The sequence below is a fragment of the Heloderma suspectum genome, chromosome 3 (assembly GCF_057233095.1).
Source record: "Heloderma suspectum isolate Gila_16-S chromosome 3, 16-S_ref, whole genome shotgun sequence".
Classification (NCBI taxonomy): domain Eukaryota; kingdom Metazoa; phylum Chordata; class Lepidosauria; order Squamata; family Helodermatidae; genus Heloderma; species Heloderma suspectum.
The window spans coordinates 16,872,475-16,893,636 of NC_139460.1; the positions used below are offsets into that span (position 1 = coordinate 16,872,475).

Below are 21,162 nucleotides of genomic sequence, written 5' to 3' on the forward strand. Positions count from 1 at the left end.
CAAAATTTCGGCTTAAATTGAAGAACGTCGGGAAAACCACTAAACCGTTCAGGTATGACCTAAATCATATCCCTGATGAATATACAGTGGAGGTGAGGAATAGATTTCAGGGATTAGACCTGATAGACAGAGTGCCTGAGGAACTATGGACGGAGGTCCGTAACATTGTTCAGGAGGCAGCAACGAAATCCGTCCCAAAGAAAAAGAAATGCAAGAAAGCCAAGTGGCTGTCTGATGAGGCTTTACAAGTAGCTCACGAAAGAAGGGAAGCGAAAAGCAAGGGAGAAAGGGGAAGATATACCCAACTGAATGCAGAGTTCCAGAGAATAGCAAGGAGAGACAAGAAGGCCTTCTTAAATGAACAATGCAAAGAAATGGAGGAAAACAACAGAATGGGAAAGACTAGAGATCTCTTCAAGAAAATTGGAGATCTCAAGGGAACGTTTTGTGCAAAGACGGGCATGATAAAGGACAAAGAAGGCAGGGACCTAACAGAAGCAGATGAGATTAAGAAAAGGTGGCAAGAATACACAGAAGAACTATACAGGAAAGATCTGAATGTCCCTGATAGCCATGATAGTGCGGTCACTGAACTTGAGCCGGACATCCTCGAGAGTGAAGTCAAGTGGGCCTTAGGAAGCATTAGTAACAACAAAGCTAGTGGAGATGACAGTATTCCAGCCGAGCTATTTAAAATCCTAAAAGATGATGCTGTTAAAGTGCTGCATTCAATATGCCAACAAATCTGGAACACTCAGCAGTGGCCACAAGACTGGAAAAGGTCAGTTTACATTCCAATTCCAAAGAAGGGCAACGCCAAAGAGTGTTCAAACTACCGCACAATTGCGCTCATTTCACATGCCAGCAAGGTGATGCTCAAAATCCTACAAGCTAGGCTTCAGCAGTATGCGAACCGAGAACTACCGGAAGTACAAGCTGGGTTTAGAAGAGGCAGAGGAACTAGAGATCAAATCGCCAACATTCGCTGCATCATGGAGAAAGCAAGAGAATTCCAGAAAAGTGTCTATTTCTGCTTCATTGACTACGCTAAAGCCTTTGATTGTGTGGATCACAACAAACTGTGGCAAATTCTTAAAGTGATGGGAGTACCAGACCACCTTACCTGTCTCCTGAGAAACCTGTATGAGGGTCAAGAAGCAACAGTAAGAACCAGAGATGGAACAACCGATTGGTTCAAAATTGGGAAAGGAGTACGACAAGGCTGCATATTGTCACCCTGCTTATTTAACTTATATGCAGAGTACATCATGAGAAATGCCGGGTTGGATGAATCAGAGGTCGGAATTAAGATTGCCGGGAGAATTATCAACAACCTTCGATATGCAGACGATACCACCCTAATGGGAGAAAGCGAAGAGGATCTCAAGAGCCTCTTGTTGAGGGTGAAAGAGGAGAGTGCAAAAGCTGGTTTGAAACTCAACATTAAAAAAACGAAGATCATGTCATCTGGCCCTATCACTTCCTGGCATATAGAAGGGGAAGAAATGGAAGCAGTGACAGATTTTATTTTCTTGGGCTCCAAGATCACCGCAGATGGTGACTGTAGCCATGAAATTAAAAGACGCTTGCTCCTTGGGAGGAAAGCTATGGCACACCTAGACAGCATAGTCAGAAGCAGAGACATCACCTTGCCGACAAAGGTCCGTCTAATCAAAGCTATGGTTTTCCCAGTAGTAATGTATGGCTGTGAGAGCTGGACTATAAGGAAGGCTGAGCGCCGAAGAATTGATGCTTTCGAGCTGTGGTGCTGGAGAAGACTCTTACGAGTCCCCTGGACTGCAAGGAGGTCAAATCAGTCCATCCTAAAGGAAATCAACCCTGAGTGCTCATTGGAAGGACAGATACTGCAGCTGAAGCTCCAATATTTTGGCCACCTAATGCGAAGAGAAAACTCCCTGGAAAAGACCCTGATGCTGGGAAAGACTGAAGGCAAAAGGAGAAGGGGACGGCAGAGGATGAGATGGCTAGATAGCATCACGGATGCAATGAATATGAACTTGAGCACGCTCCGGGAAAGAGCGCAGGACAGGAAGGCCTGGCGTGCTATGGTCCATGGGGTCACGAAGAGTCGGACACGACTGAACGACTGAACAACAACAACAAAGCCTATCATGGCAGCCTGGCTGGACGCAGATGGCGGCCACTATGGTGGCCGCCATTTGCGTCTGCAGCAGCCAGTCCGCGGCCAGAACTCCAGCTGCGGACAGCCCTGGCTGGCTGCTCCGTGGAGCTGCTGCGGAGCGGAGCTGGCTGGGCAGGATTCCAGGGGGGAGGACCGGATTGCCTCCCCCCCCATCGAGGATTCTGGGGGGAGGAACAGAGTGCCTCCCCCCCATTGCGAATCAATCCATGAAAAGGTAAGTGACTTTCGTACATCCCTACTCCTTAAGAGTCCCACCATTCTTCTGTTACCTTCCCCTTCCCAGTAACATGGAGTTTAGGCTGTAGACATGGGGTGACTGACACTCTAGACACAGGGCTTAACCACAACAGTTTACTGGTAAATTAAAGCAAGCAAATCAGAACTAAACACAATACAGCTGAATGATACAAAGGCATTAAGAGAAAATAAAAGTTGCAAAACAAGTTCCTTAACTCTAGCGGTACTTAGACTGCTCCAGGCTGTTTCTTCCTGCTCCCTCTTCAGGTGCTCATGTCCTGACTCTGCTCTTACTGCTCCGGTCTTTCTGACTTAAATCTTTTTATACCCTACTCCCCCCAAACCCAAAGTACTGCTTGAAACCTGAAGAAATGAAACTTAACTGGGGAAATGAAACTGAAACTTAACCAGGGAAATGAAACTACTCCTCTCAGAGATACCCCCTCCAAACAAACCTTTTTTTTGCCCTTTGCCTCTGTAGGCCTCAAACCTTCAGATATAGCAAATTCCAGACAACATTTATTTACCTTGATATCTCCTTTGTCACAAGGTTCACTGCAGACAGATCTGATGACAGAACTTTTCTTTGACCAAATCTCATTGTCGTCCATTTTCAGTTCACCATTGTCCCAACTCCCAACATTGATATAGTCAAAGGAGTCCTTCCCCATTTTCTTAAAATTCATGATCTCATACCTTTCACACAAAGAGATGAATTGTCCAGTTCAGTTTAGCACAGAGATGAGGGCACATTTGTCTTGACTTTTTTTTTAAAGTACAAAAATAAGTTGATAGGTAAAAGGTCGCAGTACTAAACACAGTTACTTGATATCAGACTCAAACATTTAGGATCAGGCTGTCAAACTCAGCTTTCCTGGACACTGTGAATCTGATGCTTCCATAAGACAGAGCAGTCTTCCCCAACCTGGCTCCCTCCAGATGTCTTGGACTACAACTCCCATCAACCCCATCTCAATGGACCAGTGGTTGGGGATGGTGGGAGATGCAGTCCAAAGTAGGGCTATGCACCACTTTGGCCTGAGGCCCGAACCCTGAGTCAAAGCGAGCCGCTTCGGCTTCGGGCCCCTTCTGAGGTGAAGCGGAGGGGGCACGAAATGACTAGAAGTGGGTTGGGGCTCTCCAAAGTGCTCGGCACACTTTGGAGCTTTAGCACCCTGGCACATGGGCGATTGCCACGATTCACAGGAGTCACAGCCACCACTGCTGCTGCCACCATGGCCTCTGTCGCCACCGCTATTACCACCATCACCGCCACCATCGCCACTCTCACCACCGCTGCTGCCACTGTCACTGCTGCCGCCACCATCATCACTATCCACTGCCGCCGAATCCAGAGCCCTGGACACACAGCCATTTAAAAAGCAGTCACTCCCTGCAACAAGAGCCAGTGCGTGTCCAGGGCTCCGGACCTGGCAGCAGTGGGCGATGATGACAGCGGTGGTGGAGGAGGTGGTGGTGGAGGAGGAGACAGTGGTAGTGGAGGCAGCAGCCCAGGTAAAGAGCTGGGGGTTTTCATGGGGCGTCAGGGCCCCCCCAAAGTGGGATTCAGATGGCCAAATCCTGCTTTGTGTTCGGGGCCGAGTCGGGTCAGCCCTGCCCCGAATCAGCCCGAGCTGAATTGGCCTGCCTCAGAAGCCGCGAAGCAGCTTCCGAGTCAGTTCAGGGGGTCCCTGCACAGCCCTAGTCCAAAACAGCTGGAGGGCACCAGGTTCAGGAAGGCTGTGGTGAAGCATTCATAAGACTAGACATGGCATTGACATCTTCTGGACAAAAAGTAAATGTGTTACGACTTCACTGCATAACTGCCTGGAATGGCACCTGAAGGGCAATAGAATAGATTGGAAACTCTCCTCCAACGTCGGAGGTAGTGCTCCATTTTCAGAGGAGGGGAGCCCGGAGCTGACCTTGGATTCCTGCCCCCTGACAGCACTGAACGTCCTGCACCCGTCGCCTCTCCGATGTCAGAGATGGGGGAAAGAGGGAGGGTTGAGGGTGTAGTGTGGATTGAGCAGGGGAGCCTCAGGATCTACAGGACCCAAAGACCTCCTGGTCTTTGACCATGCCCCCCGACTGGGTTGCAAATTTAGACCGGCCCTGGACCTGGTCTAAATTCATTCCCTCCCGTTGCTTGAAATGAGGGCCAGTGTAGCAGCTAGACTTTGGACTGGGAGCCAGGAGATCCGGGTTCTAGTCTCCACTTGGCCTTGAAGGTCCCTGGGTGACTTTGGGCCAGTCACCAGCTTGTAGCCTAGCCTACCTCACAGGGTTGTTGTGAGGTTAAAATGGAGAGGAAGAGGATTATGTAAGCTGCCTGGTTCTCCTTGGAGCAAAAAAAGTGAGATATAAATGTAATTTTTTTTTAATGCTTTAACAAAAACAAACCAAAATGAGAGGAAGGGTACGAGTAAACATTGCTCCTCCCTCCCTTCCACCCTGCTGGCAGTAACCCAGCAGGGTGTTGCATGGGTCGGATGCTCTGACCTCATCTGTAGGCATGCCCAGTAAACCTTTTTTGGTCTCAGCTATGCATTAATGCCAGAGAAAATCAAATAAAGGGGTACCCAATATAATGAACTTAAAAGTAACACACATTGACTGGAATAAAATGCAATAGATTAGGGCTGTGCATCACTTAGGCCTGAAGTCCAAGCTCCAAGTTGAAGCAGGATGACATTTTAAAAAATCCCCCCCCCCGACCGACAAAACAGCTGCTGGCACACATCCAGAGGGCCTGGGAGCTGGTGGCGGGAGCAGCTCCCATGGTGGTAGAAGCAGTGGCTCCCCCTGCCCCCGGAATAAGATGGCTGGTGGCTTAAGGGCCTAGGTAAGGAGTGGGGACTGGGTGGCACATCGGAGGGGGTCCCCCAAGGCTGATCAGGGGGTCAATGCACAACCGTACCATGTACTATGCCCCATCTTCAAATATGCTACAGACAGATATTAACAATAAACCCCCCACAATGGAATATGCAAGATACCTAGAGAGAGATTTATATAAAATTTATATTAAAATTTCTGTTCTGCCCTTCTGGTGCCCATGGGCATCTTAAGAAACTTTAAAATCACACCATGCCCTAAGAAAATCCATTAAAATACAAAACAACCCCAGCAACAAAAACCAGAGACTATGGATAAAACATAACCCTTAAAAGATACTCAGCAGATTAAAGCCTGCTGTAATCATCATCATCATCATCATCATCAAAATGTTTGTACCAACAAGCAAAAGACAGCCAGAGAGGTGGCCTTCTGCATCTCACAGGGAAAGGTTTTCCACAATATTGGTGCAGCCACTGAGAAGGCTCTACCTCGTGTTGCCAGTGGAGGCTGGTGGCTCCGATTTCAGTGGGGCTGTGATTGGGTGGGGCTGTGATACTGGGGTTTAGTCAGAGCCAGCCAGAGCTCTAAAGGAACTATCCAAGGTGATGAGCCCTGTCCCCAAAATCTGTTCAGCACCTTGGATAGCTCCTTTAGGGTTCTGGCTGGTTCTGACTGAAACCCAGAACTGGAGTCACCAGCCTCCACTGCTTGTTGCCATCATCCATGTCTCCACGCTAGATGGGATACAGAGAAGGACCTTCCCTCCTGAAGACTGGGATCCAGGCAGGGTGGCTTGGGAGGAAACGATCCCTCAGGTACTCTGGACCCAACTTATTTAGGGCTTTCAGAGTAATCACCCATACTGCATTGTGCTCAGAAGAAAATGGCTAAGCAGCAGTGAAGCTGTTGTAGGATTGGTGTAACATGTTCCCATGGGTGTGAGCCCACCAACATCCTTACAGTTGCATTCTGGAGCTGCAGATAGATAAAAATTCCAACAAAAACAATTGCAATGCTAAACTAACAGATAATGATACTAAGGGTGCAATTGTCTGAGGGCCATGGCATACTGGGGAGTCCCCCCTCTGCGGTCAGAGACAGCACTCCAACCTTGCAATGGGGACTTGAAGAGCTGATTCACATCCTGAACCCTTGCAGCTAGGGGTGAAGTACCATGCTGGCTGCCCTCCAAGGTCAGAAAAGCGACTTCGGAGAGGGGGAACAGGGGACATTTTGGTGGGTGGGGAGGGGAGGAGCCTGGAGAGGTCAGGATACAAGCCATCCCAAGGCATCTTGAGCCTCCTTCCCTCCCCCTCCGAAGTGCCTCAGCTAGATGGGCAAAAAAGCCCTTCTAGCAAAAATGCAGGGCGGGAGCGCAGGGAGGTGAAGATCTCCTCCGCTGCTCCCCCCATCCTGCATTGGATGGTCACAAACCTCTTAGTTTGGGGGGTTCTGATCACTGAGGGCACAATTAGGGATGGATGGACTCACCTCCGTTTGTGCCGCTGCCTGTCTGCTGAACCCCCACTGGCTGGCACCATGACAGCCACACGGTCTGCGGGCACTTGGCAAGACTGAAAGAACTGGGCATGTTTAGCCTTGAGAAGAGGAGACGGAGGGGAGATAGGGCAGCGCTCTTCAGTGACTTGAAAGGTTGTCACAGAGAGGAAGGCCAGGATCTCTTCTCCATCATCCCAGAATGCAGGATATGGAACAATGGGCTCAAGTGACAGGAAGCCAGATTCTGGCTGAACATCAGGAAAACCTTCCTGACCGTTAGAGCAATACGACAATGGAACAAATCACCTAGGGAGGTGGTGGGCTCTCCCACACTGGAGGCATTGAAGACAAGGCTGGACAGCCATCTGTCAGGGATGCTCCGACTTGGATTCCTGCACTGAGCAGGGGGTTGGACTTGATGGCCTTGTAGGCCCCTTCCAACCCTACTATTCTATGATTCTATGACCATCCATGCCTGTAATTTACAGCTGCCATTTATGTAACAATACATTCACGGGAAAACCTGAGCTGTCATTTGGAGGGGGAGCAAAATGGTGGCTTGCTGAGGGAATGGGCAGCTGCTGGGCGCTTGCCGGTTGTGAGGCGGCTTGGGCAGCAGGTCCGGTAAATGCAGCAGCTCAGTGAGCAGGGTCCAGGAAGCCAAGCAGGGTGGGGAGTCCACAGGACTCCACCCCCCTCTTGGACTCTCATAACATCCCTGGGCTCAATTGATAGGATTGTGCCCTAAAAGAGGCTAAATATATTAACTGGTATTCCGTGGAGTTGCCAGTGTGTAAGGTTAGCTACTGCCTAGCCTCAGTAAGCACAGGGCTTGCCCACCAAGCTGCTTCCAGCATCCCCTATGCACCAGGGGTGGGCAACTTGTGACCTCCAGATGTTGGGCTGCAGGTCCAGTGATCCCTCACCTTTGGCTGTGCTGGTTAGGGCAGATGGGAGTTGCAGTCCAGTAATATCTGGAAGGACACAAGTTGCCCACCCTTGGTGCATAGGGCACAAGTGATCTTGGAGAGCCCCAGACCTATCTGTCCAGTTTTTCTGGCTGTGCTGATACACTGCTTGGGGTAAGCAAAGCATAATCAGCCATGAAGGAGGCCATGGCATTGCTAATCCAGGTGTGGAGCCCACAAGCTTTCCTAATCACTTTATTCAGGTTAATTCAGCTCTGACCATGAGTACGGGGTTGCATGTCCTGACCACCTTGGCTAAGAGCCACCGTGATTTTCTCCCCTGCATGAAGCTGCCCAGGCCTTTTATAAGCTTCAGAGACCACAGGCATTTAGAAGAGTTCATTCAAAGTGTAATTTCAGCACACGAGGCTTCCAAATAATTGGCGATTTAAGTGGCTGTTTCTAGAGCTGTGGTTTGGTAACCATCTGCATCACAAACTGAGACGCAGTGTATTAGGTGGTGTAAGTTTCACTTGAAAGCCTTCATCTCCCCCAACCTTTGAAAATGAAGTGGAAGCTAGCTCAGCTGAAACTTGAAGGTGATCGTCTGGAGCCCAGAAAAAGTATAATATGATAGAGGTGAGACCTTCTCCTGGGTGTTAATCGAAGAGAGAGAGAAAGACAGGGATGAGTAGAGAATTTATTTGACTGACTGCCAAGGAAGAAGCTTAAGGCTTTTGATGTCCTCTTGAAGTGATCCGAAGCATTTACTGACAGACATTCTCTGTCAAACAGCTAATTCATATTCAATATCCAAAACACGTAAGTATGATTTATACATCTGAAGACACTCTGGAAAAGCCGGTTAGCCCAAACCGATGGATTGGGCTGGTGGCTACGATTTTGGTGGGGCTGTGATTCCATTCTGGCTTTCAGTCAGAACTAAAAGCACAGATACTCACAAAAAGGGTAATAGCCTAAATCATATATAGATAATATATGAATACACACACGCACATACTTTTCTATAACCTATACTGTTTGGTAGCCTTTCGGCCAGAAGTGAAAATGAGCTATCCAAGATGCTGAAATCTTCCCCCAAAACAGGTTCAGCACTTTGGATAGTTCCTTTAGACTTCTGGCTGGTTCTGACTGAAACCCAGAATGGATATACAGCCCCACCAAAATCGGAGCCACCAGCTTCCATTGCCCAAATCCATGGAGGTTTCTTAGGAAGCTGCTTTATACCAAGTTAGACCGTTGTTCTGACTAGCTCATTACTGTTGACACTGACCAGCAGAAGTTCTCCAGGGCTCAAGAGAGGTGTTTTTCCAGCCCTACCTGGGGATGCCAGGGATTGAAGAAGAAGAGAAGGGATAAACGAAAGAATGTCAGAGTTCCAGAGGAGAGAAAGAGTCAGCTGCTGGAACCAGAGAACTGAATGAGAGTGCTGGACCAATAAAAGTAAGATATTACTTATAGTGACCTGGTCCTCGATGAACGAGAGACACAGTCTAGTGAGGTTGTCTGGATGTGCTCATCCATAGCTGTTGTATTACTCTGTTGCTCCTATGGTTGTGTGTGTTGTGTGTCTGTTCAATTTTTTTTTTTTTTAAATCTGATTGACATTTTTCTTCAGTAAAACTTAAGCTTTGTTATTTGAAAATTTCTGGTCTCTTTTGGATACCCACCCTATGCCTAATAGCCATCCCACATGCTACCAAAAGTAGATTCCTAGATTTGGTGGAGGCAGCCAGAGAAATAAAAATTTCCACTTGGTGGCCATAGAAAAGGCCACAGGAAGAGAAGAGCAAAAAGGAGTGTGAACACACTATTTTGCCTATTTTCCCTTCCATGCATGGAACAGGGTGCTGGTGGTCTGTGACACCCCTTTTAAAGCCATCTGGTTGGTGGCCATCACTACATCCTGTGGTAGTAATTTCCATGATTTACCTATGTACTGTGTGAAAAGTATTTCCTTTTATCTGTCTACCTCTCAGCTTCATTGGATGGCCCCAGATTCTAATATTATGGGAGAGGGGAAAAACATCTCTCCCCACTATGCATAATTTTATACAGTCCTAAATATTGTAATCTTTCCTCATAGGGAAGTTGCTTCAGCTCTTTGACCATTTTGTTTGCCCCTTTCCAGCTCTACAATATCCTTTCTTGAGGTGCACACAATGCTTTTTGAAATATTTACAATTGATTACCATGGATATCCTCTAAGGATGACTAATTCTGGATCCAACCCATAAACTCCAACGGCTATGATTAAAACTTTGAATAATGAACAAGATAAGGCATTCCATGTTTTCTGGATTGAGTAAATGTTTACAGTACCGTCCTGGTGAGTCTCCATTCTCATCAAATGAGATCATGTCCCCAGAAACCCCAGTGAAGTTGGCCTTCATAAGAGAATCCAAAAGTTTCCGTCCATCGATTGGTTTCATAGCATCACAAAGACCAGCATAGCCTGGGCATAGCACCATCTGCATGTTATGGAGGCCATATGCCATGGAGTATATTGCATTAATCACAAACCCCATCTTGGAATCTTGGACATGTTGTGTTTCCAAGGTCAAATTACCTGTAGAGAGAAATTGCATATTGTAATTGTCAGCATTCTCCAGTTAACAAAATATACATTTAATTTTATATTTATTATAGGCTCTCCCAAACCTCTTTTGGAACTTTAGACTATATTAATACACACACATGTATGCAATGGTGCAGGTTTTCTCTGAGTCCATATACAACCATTCACTCTTCCACTGGGTCAGCAACAAAGCGCCGTTATTTTCACGGAAGTCATCCCACGGGTTTCGTAGTTAAGTGGCTGCAAACCAAGTTGCTGGCATCTCAGCAAAGATGTTAGTTAAAAAGAACAGTTGGAAGAAAATGTTCCCTGGCATATTAGCTGTGAAGAACCAAGAAAATTCCCTGCAACCAAAAATATTACCATGACTACGAAAGATTGTGAGATTGCCAGAGTAGCATTCAATGTCAAAGCGAAAGCGCACATTTTTGAAGCCTTGCTGTGCCATGGCTTGAAAGAGTAGAGCACAAACCATTTCAGTTGAAAACTGTGGGAGCTGTTGAGTACACAAGGACCTTTTAGGGACAAAGGGCATTATAAGTAATTCCAAATGGAACTCACCCACACCTTCCACTGGAAGTTAATGAATAGTGTTCAGCTGGAAAGGCAAGTGTTTTGTTTTGTTTTGCCAAAGAAGCTATTCATGCTCTTAGTCAGCCTGAAAAAAATAACTTGATATAACCCTGCTTCAGTTTATGTAGTATTCCCATATGCTCCAGGTACCCTATTTACCCAGGAATGGACCTATCCTTGGGAAATCACTGTCCCTAATTTTGCCTTTTGGGGACCCCTTGTTATACATTTTAGTGAGCTCCCAGAGCCGCCCTCCTTATTATTTATTTATTTGTTATTGCTTATAGAATTTATAAACTGTTCCACACTGAGAGATACAAGAGCGGTTTACGATAAATTAAAAAACAAAATACAAAAAGTGACAGTAAAAGCAAATGGATCAAATAAATAATTCTTCAAGGGTCAACCCCCTTGCTGGGTTCTCTGGAAGTTCAATCTTGGAGTGGAAAGTCTATGCCTCCTCCTCACCCCCCCTCCTCCTTATTTCTGATTCAAGTCTTTCCATGCTCACAGAAATATATCCAAATCCATATTGCCCACACGAAAGAGGGAGGCATCAGCAGACCTGAGGTAACCACAAAGTTTGTGGGGGTACAATGACATTTGAGACCCTCCCCCCTCATAAGGATGGGGAAAACCCCCAAACAGAATGTTGACTGAACGAAAGAGGAAAAAAGCCCCTGACAGCTGGGTGGAGTGGCTGGAACAGGAGTGGCTGGAACAGGAGGATAGAGGTAGAGAAACATAGATATGAAACAGAACCCTGTCATTGTCTGAACAGGTAATTTCCTGATTCATACTGAGAAGCTATGTTTAAATGTCCCCACCAGGATTGGCAGTGATAGCTGACCATAGAAATCAATACAGCAATCCAAGATTGTAATGTAGCTAAGACTGAGTGCAAGTGTGTCCATCCCCACCCCCAAATGGAGCAGGAAAATGCAGGGAATTGCTTTACCTATCAAATCTGGCTGGAGCAGGTGGGTGAGAATTTCATTTCAGTTTATTTTGGATAAGAATTTACCAAGGTTCTTCATATTTGGGAGAGAAAGAACTTGAGATTTAAAAAATTCAAATGCAGGAGAAGGTGAAACTGATTCACTCATCCCAACTCAAATTTGGGGCTAGCAGCCCATATAAAACAGCAAGAGAAGTTCTCTGGCGTGTGTGTGTGTGTGTGTGTGTGTGTGTGTGTGTGTGTAGAGAAGAAGGTGTCCTTCTTCCTTCCTGAAACTCTTCCCCCTCCTCTCTCAAGATGCCCAAACAACTCTACAAGGTTCCAGCTTCAGGCTATCTAGAGCCCTGAATAACAGCTCTCCTCTTAGGGGGTAGGGATACAAATTGCATTGCAGGTTCCATTGGTAATTTTCTAGTGCCAATCAATACATGTACAGGAACACTAAAGGCTAAACTACATGCTACATCAAATACGTAGCATGCAGCTGATCCTCACCATTTTGTTTACTTTAGTGTAAGCGCACAAGGGGCCAATTCAGATCAAGACTACCACACGTGTGTAGAGGAGGCTTAAACCTTCCCACCCAGTCACTTTCTCTTCAAACATTCACCTGTGACCCTACACATGCATGGTGGTCCTGATCCAGATTGGCCCCTGGGCACTTCCTAACAGTCAGAGCAGTCAGTCAGACTATGGAACCAACTGCCTAGGGACGTGGTGGTCTTTCCATTGCTGGAGGTATTCAAGGAAAGACTGGACAGCCAACTGTTGGAGATGCTTTAAATTGGATTCCTGCACTGAGCAGGGGATTGGAGTTGATGACCTAAATGGCTCCTTCCAACTCTGATTTTATGATTAAGGGCAGACACGGTACCAATCATCAAATACCTGGAAGGCTTTCATTTAGAAGATGAAGCAGGCATAGTTACTCCAGAAGGCAGGACTGGAATCAACAAGTGGAAAGTGCAGGGAAGCAGATGAAACTTCCTAATGATAAGAGCTTATAATTAGGCTTAATTAGAAAAGGAATTGAGAATAAAACTGCCAATATCATACTGCCCCTATACAAATCTATGGTGGAACCACACTTGGAATACTGTGTCCAGTTCTGGTCACCACACCTAAAAAAAGATGTCGATCTGGAAAAGGTTCAGAAAAGGGCAATTAAAATGATCATGGGGCTGGAGCATCTTCTCTATGAGAGAAGGTTACAACAGCTGGGATTGTTTAGCTTGGGGAAAAAGGAGGGTAAGGGGAGACATGCTTGAGGTGTACAAGATTATGCATGGTGTGGAGAATGTGGATAAGGAGATATTTTTCTCCCTCTCTCAAAATACCAGAACCTGGGGTCAACCCATGAAGCTGATTGTTGGGAGATTCAGGACAGATAAAAGGAAGTACTTCTTCACTCAGCACATAAACTATGGAATTTGGTACCACAGGATGTAGTGATGGCCACCAATTTGGATGTCTTTAAAAGGGGGTAGGATAAATTCATGGAGGAGAAGGCTATCAATGTCTACTAGTCCTGATGGCTATGTGCTACTTCCAGTACCAGAGGCAGTGAGCCTATGTACACCAGTTTCTGGGGAACATGGGTGGGAGGGTGCTGTTGTGCTCATGCCCTGCTTGTGGGTTCCTGGTTGAGAGCTGTTTGGCCACTGTGTGAACACAATGCTGGACTGGATGAACCCTTGGTCTGATCCAGCAGGGCTCTTCTTATCTTCTTATGTTCTTCTGAGGTGGTGGGCTCTCCTTCACTGGAAAAATTTAAGCAGAGGATGAACAAGTAAAGTTGATGGTGGTGGAGTTAGAGGAGAGAAATGAAGGAGATGGCAGGAGGAGAAAAGGACCATATCAGAATATACACCCTCAAGGGGAGGGTGGAATCATTCTGGCTGAAGAAGCAGCAGAAAGGTTGGGATACTTCTTTTGAAGTATCATATGGGGGGGGGTGATGGGTTTGAGCCAAATCCCTAGTGACCTTTACACAGACTCCCCATAAGCCTGAGACAGGAGGGGGTCATCTGCAATAAGGCCATGTGATGTTTCAGTTGAAGGAATGTCTTAAGTTGCAGAGTGGGTTTGAATAAGTCTGGGTGAAAGTTCCAGATGTTTCCTGTTTTACATTGAGCTATAGAAATTAGCTAAACTGCTGATTCTGCAAGGCTAACTAGCTGTTTTCTGCTTGTGACAAATGACAAATGTATGTTGAAATATGAACCAAGATTTGATTGGCTGTCCTGATTGAGTAAGGAAAGTGTAAGAATTCTTCTTTGTTGCTAAGCAGGTGTTGTTCATCTGAATGCCGAACAACCCCATGCATGGAATAAAGGGTGCTTAACTCAGTCAACCTCGACCTCCAGCCTCATTCCTTATTGAGTGGAGAACCCAACAACAGCCATCTGTCAGTGATGCTTTAAACTGGATTCCTGTATTGAGCAGGGGGTCGGACTTGAAGGTTCTGTGATTATCATCAGTCTCTGATGATGGTAGATAAGGAAGGGATTCTCTTGCTAAGGCTACTGCCAGTATGCACAAGAGAAACCCCAGGGATTCCCTTGCTAGGACTACTGAGGGAATCCCCATGTGTGTGTTTGGGTGTGCAAATTCATTTTTATGTGTGCATGAGCAAGCATATGTAGAGCCCCCTGGTGCCACGTGATTCAGCCCTTGGGGCCAAAAAGGTTGTCCAAGGAAGGGCAGAACCTTTCTCTCTGATGTGTCAGTTTTCTACAGAAATGGAAAAGCATGGAGAAATGGGATATTTTACCTGAAGTCTGAAGCAGAGCTGTGTGCAAATGGCCCCTGAACATTCTCCAACCTATTTGTAGGCAGACAAATTCAAGGGACCACCTTAATGAATTTTTCCAGAGGGTGGAGAAATCCTCCAACAGCTTATTTTCTTTCTTTTCTGTGGCAGATAAAGGGCTTCCCTTTCTCCCAGGCATTTTAGGGACCTAGTTCTAGGTTATTATGGGTCCTTTATCAATTGCTGTTATTGTTATTGTTTTGCATGATATTGTACAGTATTTTATTCTTTTAAATATTTGTATTGTATTTTATATTTTTAACTGTTCTATGACATGTCAGGTTTTTTTTTAACTGTTTGTAATCCACACAGAGAACATTAGTCATTGGGTGGATTAGAAATGTAATGTAATGTAGTGTAATGTAATGTAATGAATGAATAAATAAGATGATAGATAGATAGATAGATGCGATGTGATGTGATGCAAGATGCTGGTGCTTACCTTTGAAACTCAGGACCCAAATATGTGAAAGATTACCTCACCCTATACTCCATGATGTCTAGAAGAGGCTTTTCTCTGGGTTCCTTTGTTGGGTAGGAAGAGAAGACACTCAGTGGTGGCACCCCTTCCTTGGAATACCATCCCCAAGAAACTTGGCCATTGCCATTATTACTATCATTCTAGAACTAAGTTAAAATGTATTTATTCTCCAAAAGTTTGAAAGCTGGAGTGTGCATAGCCCACTCTGTTGTTTTTATGCATCTGATTTGTTTTTATTATGATATGTTGGTCTTATATTTGTGATAGGTTTGAGAACCTTTCCACGCTTCTTGTATACCACCCCGGCATCCTTTAAGATAAAGGCCGAGTTAAAAATATTTTAAATATAAATAAATGAAAGAATATGATTACACCAGATTGGACGTAACAGCATAACAGGAGGAATCTAATGTTTGGTGTTGCTACAACTGATGCAATTACGCAAAGGAAGTGAAGCCAGATGCCTCATGCCTGCAGGGAGAGCTTCAAACAAGGTACAGTAGTGATGTGTTAGATCACAGGGAGGAACTTAACACTGATTTGCATCAAAACAGCAGACATCAGAGAGTTGGGGGGAAAAGGTATAGAGTTAGTTTGTTTTTTTTAATATCAAAAAGCCACCTCTTAGTCACACTGCCGTCTGGGAGGCTCACCGCTAGGGCCAACTTCAATGGAGTGTTAGTATTTTTGTGTTTAAGCCATTAGCAAAAATGTTAGGCACATGAAGACAGTGGTGCAGGTAGGAATGGGGGAGAAATTCATTCACTTCTCAGTTTTAATGTGAATGTACCTAATTTTGCACTTTTAAACTAATATGCAAACCAACAATAGCTATCCTTTTGAATTAACACTTCCTGAATTTTGTAATGTAGCTCTCCAACTTTAAAAAAAAGATGTATACAAAATGCATATATTAGGGGAGAGTGCATGCAAAAATGTGTGTCTTTGTGAAAATAAGATTAAATGCATTATATTAGGGAAACCGCTTGCAAAAGGTGCTGCAAAATTGCATACACAAATGCATTCACTATTTGCTGAACTGCACATGAAAATGTGTACAAATTTTCAAGCAAGCTTTTAAAAAAATCCTCAGTGTTTGGGAAGAATCAAACCTAAGATCGAAAAAATTCTTGAAGTTCAGGATGAACTGAAGTTAAATTGGAAAAATGAGAAACGGAGTGAATTCGAAATTGACAGATTTGTCTATCTCCAAGTCCAGACACACAGTTCCTCGCTGTTCTCTACCCTGCTCCACATGACACCACCACTCCCAGCTCCTGCCTCGACCATGCCTTCTGCCTGCTTTTCTCCCATCCAAATCTATGGCTGCACTGAGCAGGGGGTTGGACTCAATTGCGTAAATGGCCCCTTCCATCTCTATGATTCTATGCAAACTAGGAGAATTAGCACAGGCATGGCACTGTGTGTGCCTGTCCATCACAGACTTTGTCATCATTGGTTGGTCCTGGGCAGCAGAGAAAGGTTGGGATGTCAGAGAAATCCATTATTTATTATTATTATTATTATTTTATTATTTATTTATGTATTTATTGCATTTCTATACCACCCCATAGCCAAAGCTCTCTGGGTGGGCTACAAAAGTTAAAACATTAAATACAATATAAACAGTTTAAAAGCCTATTTACAAAAAAGCACATAAAAGCATTTGGGGGGTGGAATTTGATGAGTTGTCCTAGGCTTACCCCTCAAGACTTTGTTTCGGTTCCCACTGCAGAGCTTGATTTGATCTGCAGCAAGTCAGGCCAATCTGCAGATTTTCTGTGAATTTTGAATATTTTTGGAAGGTTCTCAATTTGCACAACGTTCGGAGCAATTTGCACAAATTACAGCCAAATTTCTGCAAATTGCGGCCAAGTTTGCAGAAATTACACAAAGTATGGCCAAATTTACAGAATGTGCACAAATCTGGCTGTAATTTGCACAAATTCGACTGTAAATTGTGCAGATTGCTCAAATTGCAGAACTTCCCCAAAAATGCACACAAAAAAAGTTCCGGGAGTTTGGGGAACAGCCCACAGCACAGGTCGAAGAGGCAAAGCGAGTCCTACATATTGCAGAACTCCGTTGAGCCAAAAAAGAACAAGTTTTCCAGGCAATGGATAACCCTAGAAGGGATCAGGCACCACTGAGCACAGACGTCAGGGAATGAATGGGGAAAATGTGGAGACCTCCGCCGTTTCCCTGTCCCAATGAATCCATTGCCTGTGTAATGACTAATGAGTGGGCTTGCTACATGAAAAGAAAAGGAAGAAAGACAAGATAACCATCTGTTGAACATCTCTTGATCCTGGGCAAACAGCAGATGAGATTTCCAGCCCAGACAAAACTGGAAATACTGGGCAATCCTGTATGAAAGCAGAAACCTGGCCACCCTACTTGGGATACAATTTGGACTGCTTCTCAGTCAAGCTGTTTCTGTCAGTAAACATTGCTATCGTGTCTGTGCACCTGTTGTTTCTTGCTCCTAAGCAATCTCGCACATGGTAATAACAAGTGGGACATTGTAACAAAATGTTGGAGTTGTATCCATCAGCATCTGTCCACCAGTGGAGCAAACACAACTGGTACAATGGATTCTCCCTCCATGCTACAGAACCCTGTGCACCCCACCGCACCCACAAATCTTCTCCAGAGGGTTGGGTGATGTTCCCACCTTGGACAAAATGCAGAACTTCCTGCACAGCTTCCTGTTTTGGGAAAGTTCTCAGGTGAAGTGCTGCAGGGCTGTGGCGTAGGCCCTGAGCTGTTCAATACTTTTATAAATGACGTGGATGATGGGTAGGGGGTTGCTTATCAAATTTCCAGATGACATGAAGCTAGGAGGGATAGGCAACACCATAAAAGACAGGATCAAGATTCAAAATGATTTAGATAGGCTGGAACACTGGGCCAAATCTAACAAGATGAGATTCAACAGACATAAATATAAAGTCTTGTATTTAGATACCAAAATAATAATAATAATAATAATAATAATAATAATAATAATAATAATAATAATGGCACATATATAGGATGGGGGAGACCTGGCTTAGTAGCAGTACATGTGAACAGGTGTATTAGTGGATCACAAACTGGATATGAGCCAGCAGTGTGATGTGGCAGCTAAGAAAGCAAACACAATCTTGGGCTGAATTAACAGAAGCATAGTGTCCAGATCATGGGAAGTAATAGGCTGTATTCAGGCATTCACCTTAATGTGTGAGGGCTTAAAATGGTTGGCCCCATGCACACTGTCCCTGTCCCCTATGTCTCCAGGGACACTGGTCCCATCCCCTCAGTTCAGACCTTGCCATGTTGAATTGAGAAGGTCTGAAAGGGAATTCTACTTGTGTTCACTTGAATGGGCATAGAACTCTCTGCGGGAGGTGCTGGGTTCTCCTTTGGTGGAGGTACTTAAGCAGAGGCTGGATGGCCATCTGTCAGGGATGCTGTAGCTGCACCATGCAGAGCCTGCACTGAGCAGTGGGTTGGACTAGATGATCTCTTAGATCACCTCCAACTCTATGATTCACTGGGCAGGATCCAAAGGGGCCGTTATGCCCCCACCGATTCCATTCCACCCTGCCGATTCCCTTCCAAAAGTGGTGGGTTCTGCCCATTCCACTGTGCAAGTGGGACTGACCTCTTACACAAGGGACATTTAGCACATCCTAGGGGAAGCCCTGAAATCAGCAGAAACACTTGTTTCTGGAAGGAGGCAGTTCAGCGGAGCTCCCGTATGTGAGCTCAGCTGACCTGCATCCTTCTAGAAACGAGCGTTTCTGCTAGTTTCGAGTTGGCCCAGAGGCGTCAAATTGCTGTTGTGCAAGCAGCAGGTGCTGCTCATGCAACAGAATTGGCAGGGTGGGGAGAATCAGTGGAGAATCAGTGGGGAAGTGAGCACCCCATTGGATTTTGCCCTATGAGATACAAAATCTCTGCAGCATACAGAACTGGTCTTTTCAGCCTTTTTTTTTTTTTTTTTTTTTGCAGAAAGCCATATTTGTTCCCCTGAGCAGCTTTTTTTCTTTTCTTCAAGCCCATTAACATGTTTTCCAGAAGACTGCAAAAAATGGCTTTGCTGCAGTACTTTTTCAAGCTAGCAAAAGTGTCAGTAGCAGAATGGGTACTTGCTGTGGCTCCACAATGGAAAACCAGCTTGCATAGACAGAAGTAGCATTACATCAATTCAAATCCAAGCATCCCCCACACCCCACATATAAGCCACCAGGGTACTGCAATGTTCCATGAAGCCATCCTCCTCCCACAAATGTATGCTAAGCCAAAGTTATGTATATTACAAAGCAGGAAGGAGAAGGCGGGGAGGTAGGATTGTTGCAGTGCTGCTGCTGTTGAAAGGTTGCGCATACCAATCATCTCCCTGCCACACTGCCATTTAGAGGTACGCTATGCGTAGCCATTATTTTCGCCGTAGTCTACGTAAATCTTTACGTAGACTACAGCGACCAAATAAGGAACGTGAATGGTGGCTCCCTATGGGGGCCGCCATTATCCGTACGCGCTTTTTTTTTTTTTAAAGTCACCCGTGATAGGCTACGTTAATCGTCACGTAGCCTATCACGGGGGCGTTTGTTTGTTTTTTTCTTTTATTGGAATGGCGGCGGCAGCCGGTCTTTCGAAATGGCGGCTGCCGCTCCCGCCCCACACGAACACCCGCCGAACCCGCCGCCGGGAGGGCATTCGGCGAAGGTAAGTCCCGTCCCGGGGGGCGTGCGGGGGGGTGGGGGGTGCGGAGGATTTCTCCCGAAAACTTGTTCAGGGAGCCGAACACGTTGGCGCTCGGCCCCCCGAAGTTTCGGGGAGAAATTCTCCGCCATCCCTACTTGGGACTTCCTGGAGACCATGGCCTCCTGGGAGCTGCACCATATTCTAACTGGGCCCACCCATGTAGCCGGTCATGCACTAGACCTTGTGTTTGTTTCTGGAGAAGTGGGGAGTGATCTGGAAGTCGGGGATATATCCACCACCCCCTTGTCATGGTCAGATCACTATCTGGTGACGTTGGACTTCTTGGTTCCACAACCCCTCCACAGGGGTGGAGGACCCATTAAAATGGTCCGCCCCAGGCGTCTTATGGATCCAAATGAATTCCTGAACGCGCTTGGGGATTCTCTGGGGCACACCAATGGCCACTCGGTCGAGATCCTGGTGGGTGGCTGGAATGCCGCAATCACTGGGGCATTAGATCAGGTGGCTCCGAAACGCCTTCTCCCCCTGAACAGGGCTCGGACTGCACCATGGTTCAATCCGTGGTTACGAGCTCTGAAACAGGAGGTGAGACGGCTAGAGCACCGGTGGCAGAAGTCTCGCTCCAAAGACGATCAGACACGGGCTAGAGCTGTATCTTCAGCCTATCATGTGGCGGTGAAGGCAGCAAAAAAGGAATATTATGCTGCCTCCATCGCGTCTGCAGCAGAGTGCTGTCCCAGGAGGCTGTTCCAAGTGGTCCGGAGCCTGATCAGTCCTGTGGCTCCGGAACCACTGGAGCATTCTAAGGCCTCCTGTGAGGCCTTGGCAAGGCACTTTGCAGATAAAATTGATCAGATTAGGTGTGTTACTCTGCACGCTGTGGATACAGTTAGTGAGCAAGAGGCGGCCTGTGGCAAATCGGTTTTGTGGGATCGGTTCCAGCTTCTTCCTCCTGATGAAGTGGACAAGGTGCTTTCATCTGTAAGGCCGACCACCTGCTTACTTGATCCTTGCCCATCTTGGCTCATTATGGGCTGCAGAGAGAGACTGGGTGAGGGGATCAGGGCGGTGGTGAATGCCTCCCTTGAGGAGGGAGTGATGCCATCAGCCCTCAAGGAGGCAGTGATAAGACCGCTCTTAAAGAAGCCCTCCTTGGATCCTCAAGTTCTGAACAACTTTCGCCCAGTCTCAAATCTGCCATTTTTGGGCAAGGTGATTGAGCGGGTGGTGGCGGTGCAGTTGAAGGCACACTTGGAAGAAACTGATTATCTAGACCCATTTCAGTCGGGCTTCAGGCTTGGGCATGGGACAGAAACGGCCTTGGTCACCTTGGTAGATGATATGAGGAGGGCTCTGGATAGGGGTGAATGCTCCTT

The 21,162-nt window shown here is 46.1% G+C and overlaps 1 protein-coding gene across 2 annotated transcripts in view; it reads right to left on the minus strand.

The window, feature by feature from the left end:
• The window catches only part of GRM5 (glutamate metabotropic receptor 5), a 352,105-nt gene that overhangs the window by 58,342 nt on the left and 272,601 nt on the right, over positions 1-21,162 (minus strand). For both annotated transcript variants that reach the window (XM_084842559.1, XM_084842558.1), the window contains exons 4-5: positions 9,994-10,240; positions 2,929-3,097 (exon numbers count right to left, since the gene is read on the minus strand). In XM_084842559.1, the coding sequence (XP_084698685.1) occupies positions 2,929-3,097; positions 9,994-10,240 (416 nt within the window). The remainder of the gene's footprint in view (positions 1-2,928; positions 3,098-9,993; positions 10,241-21,162) is intronic.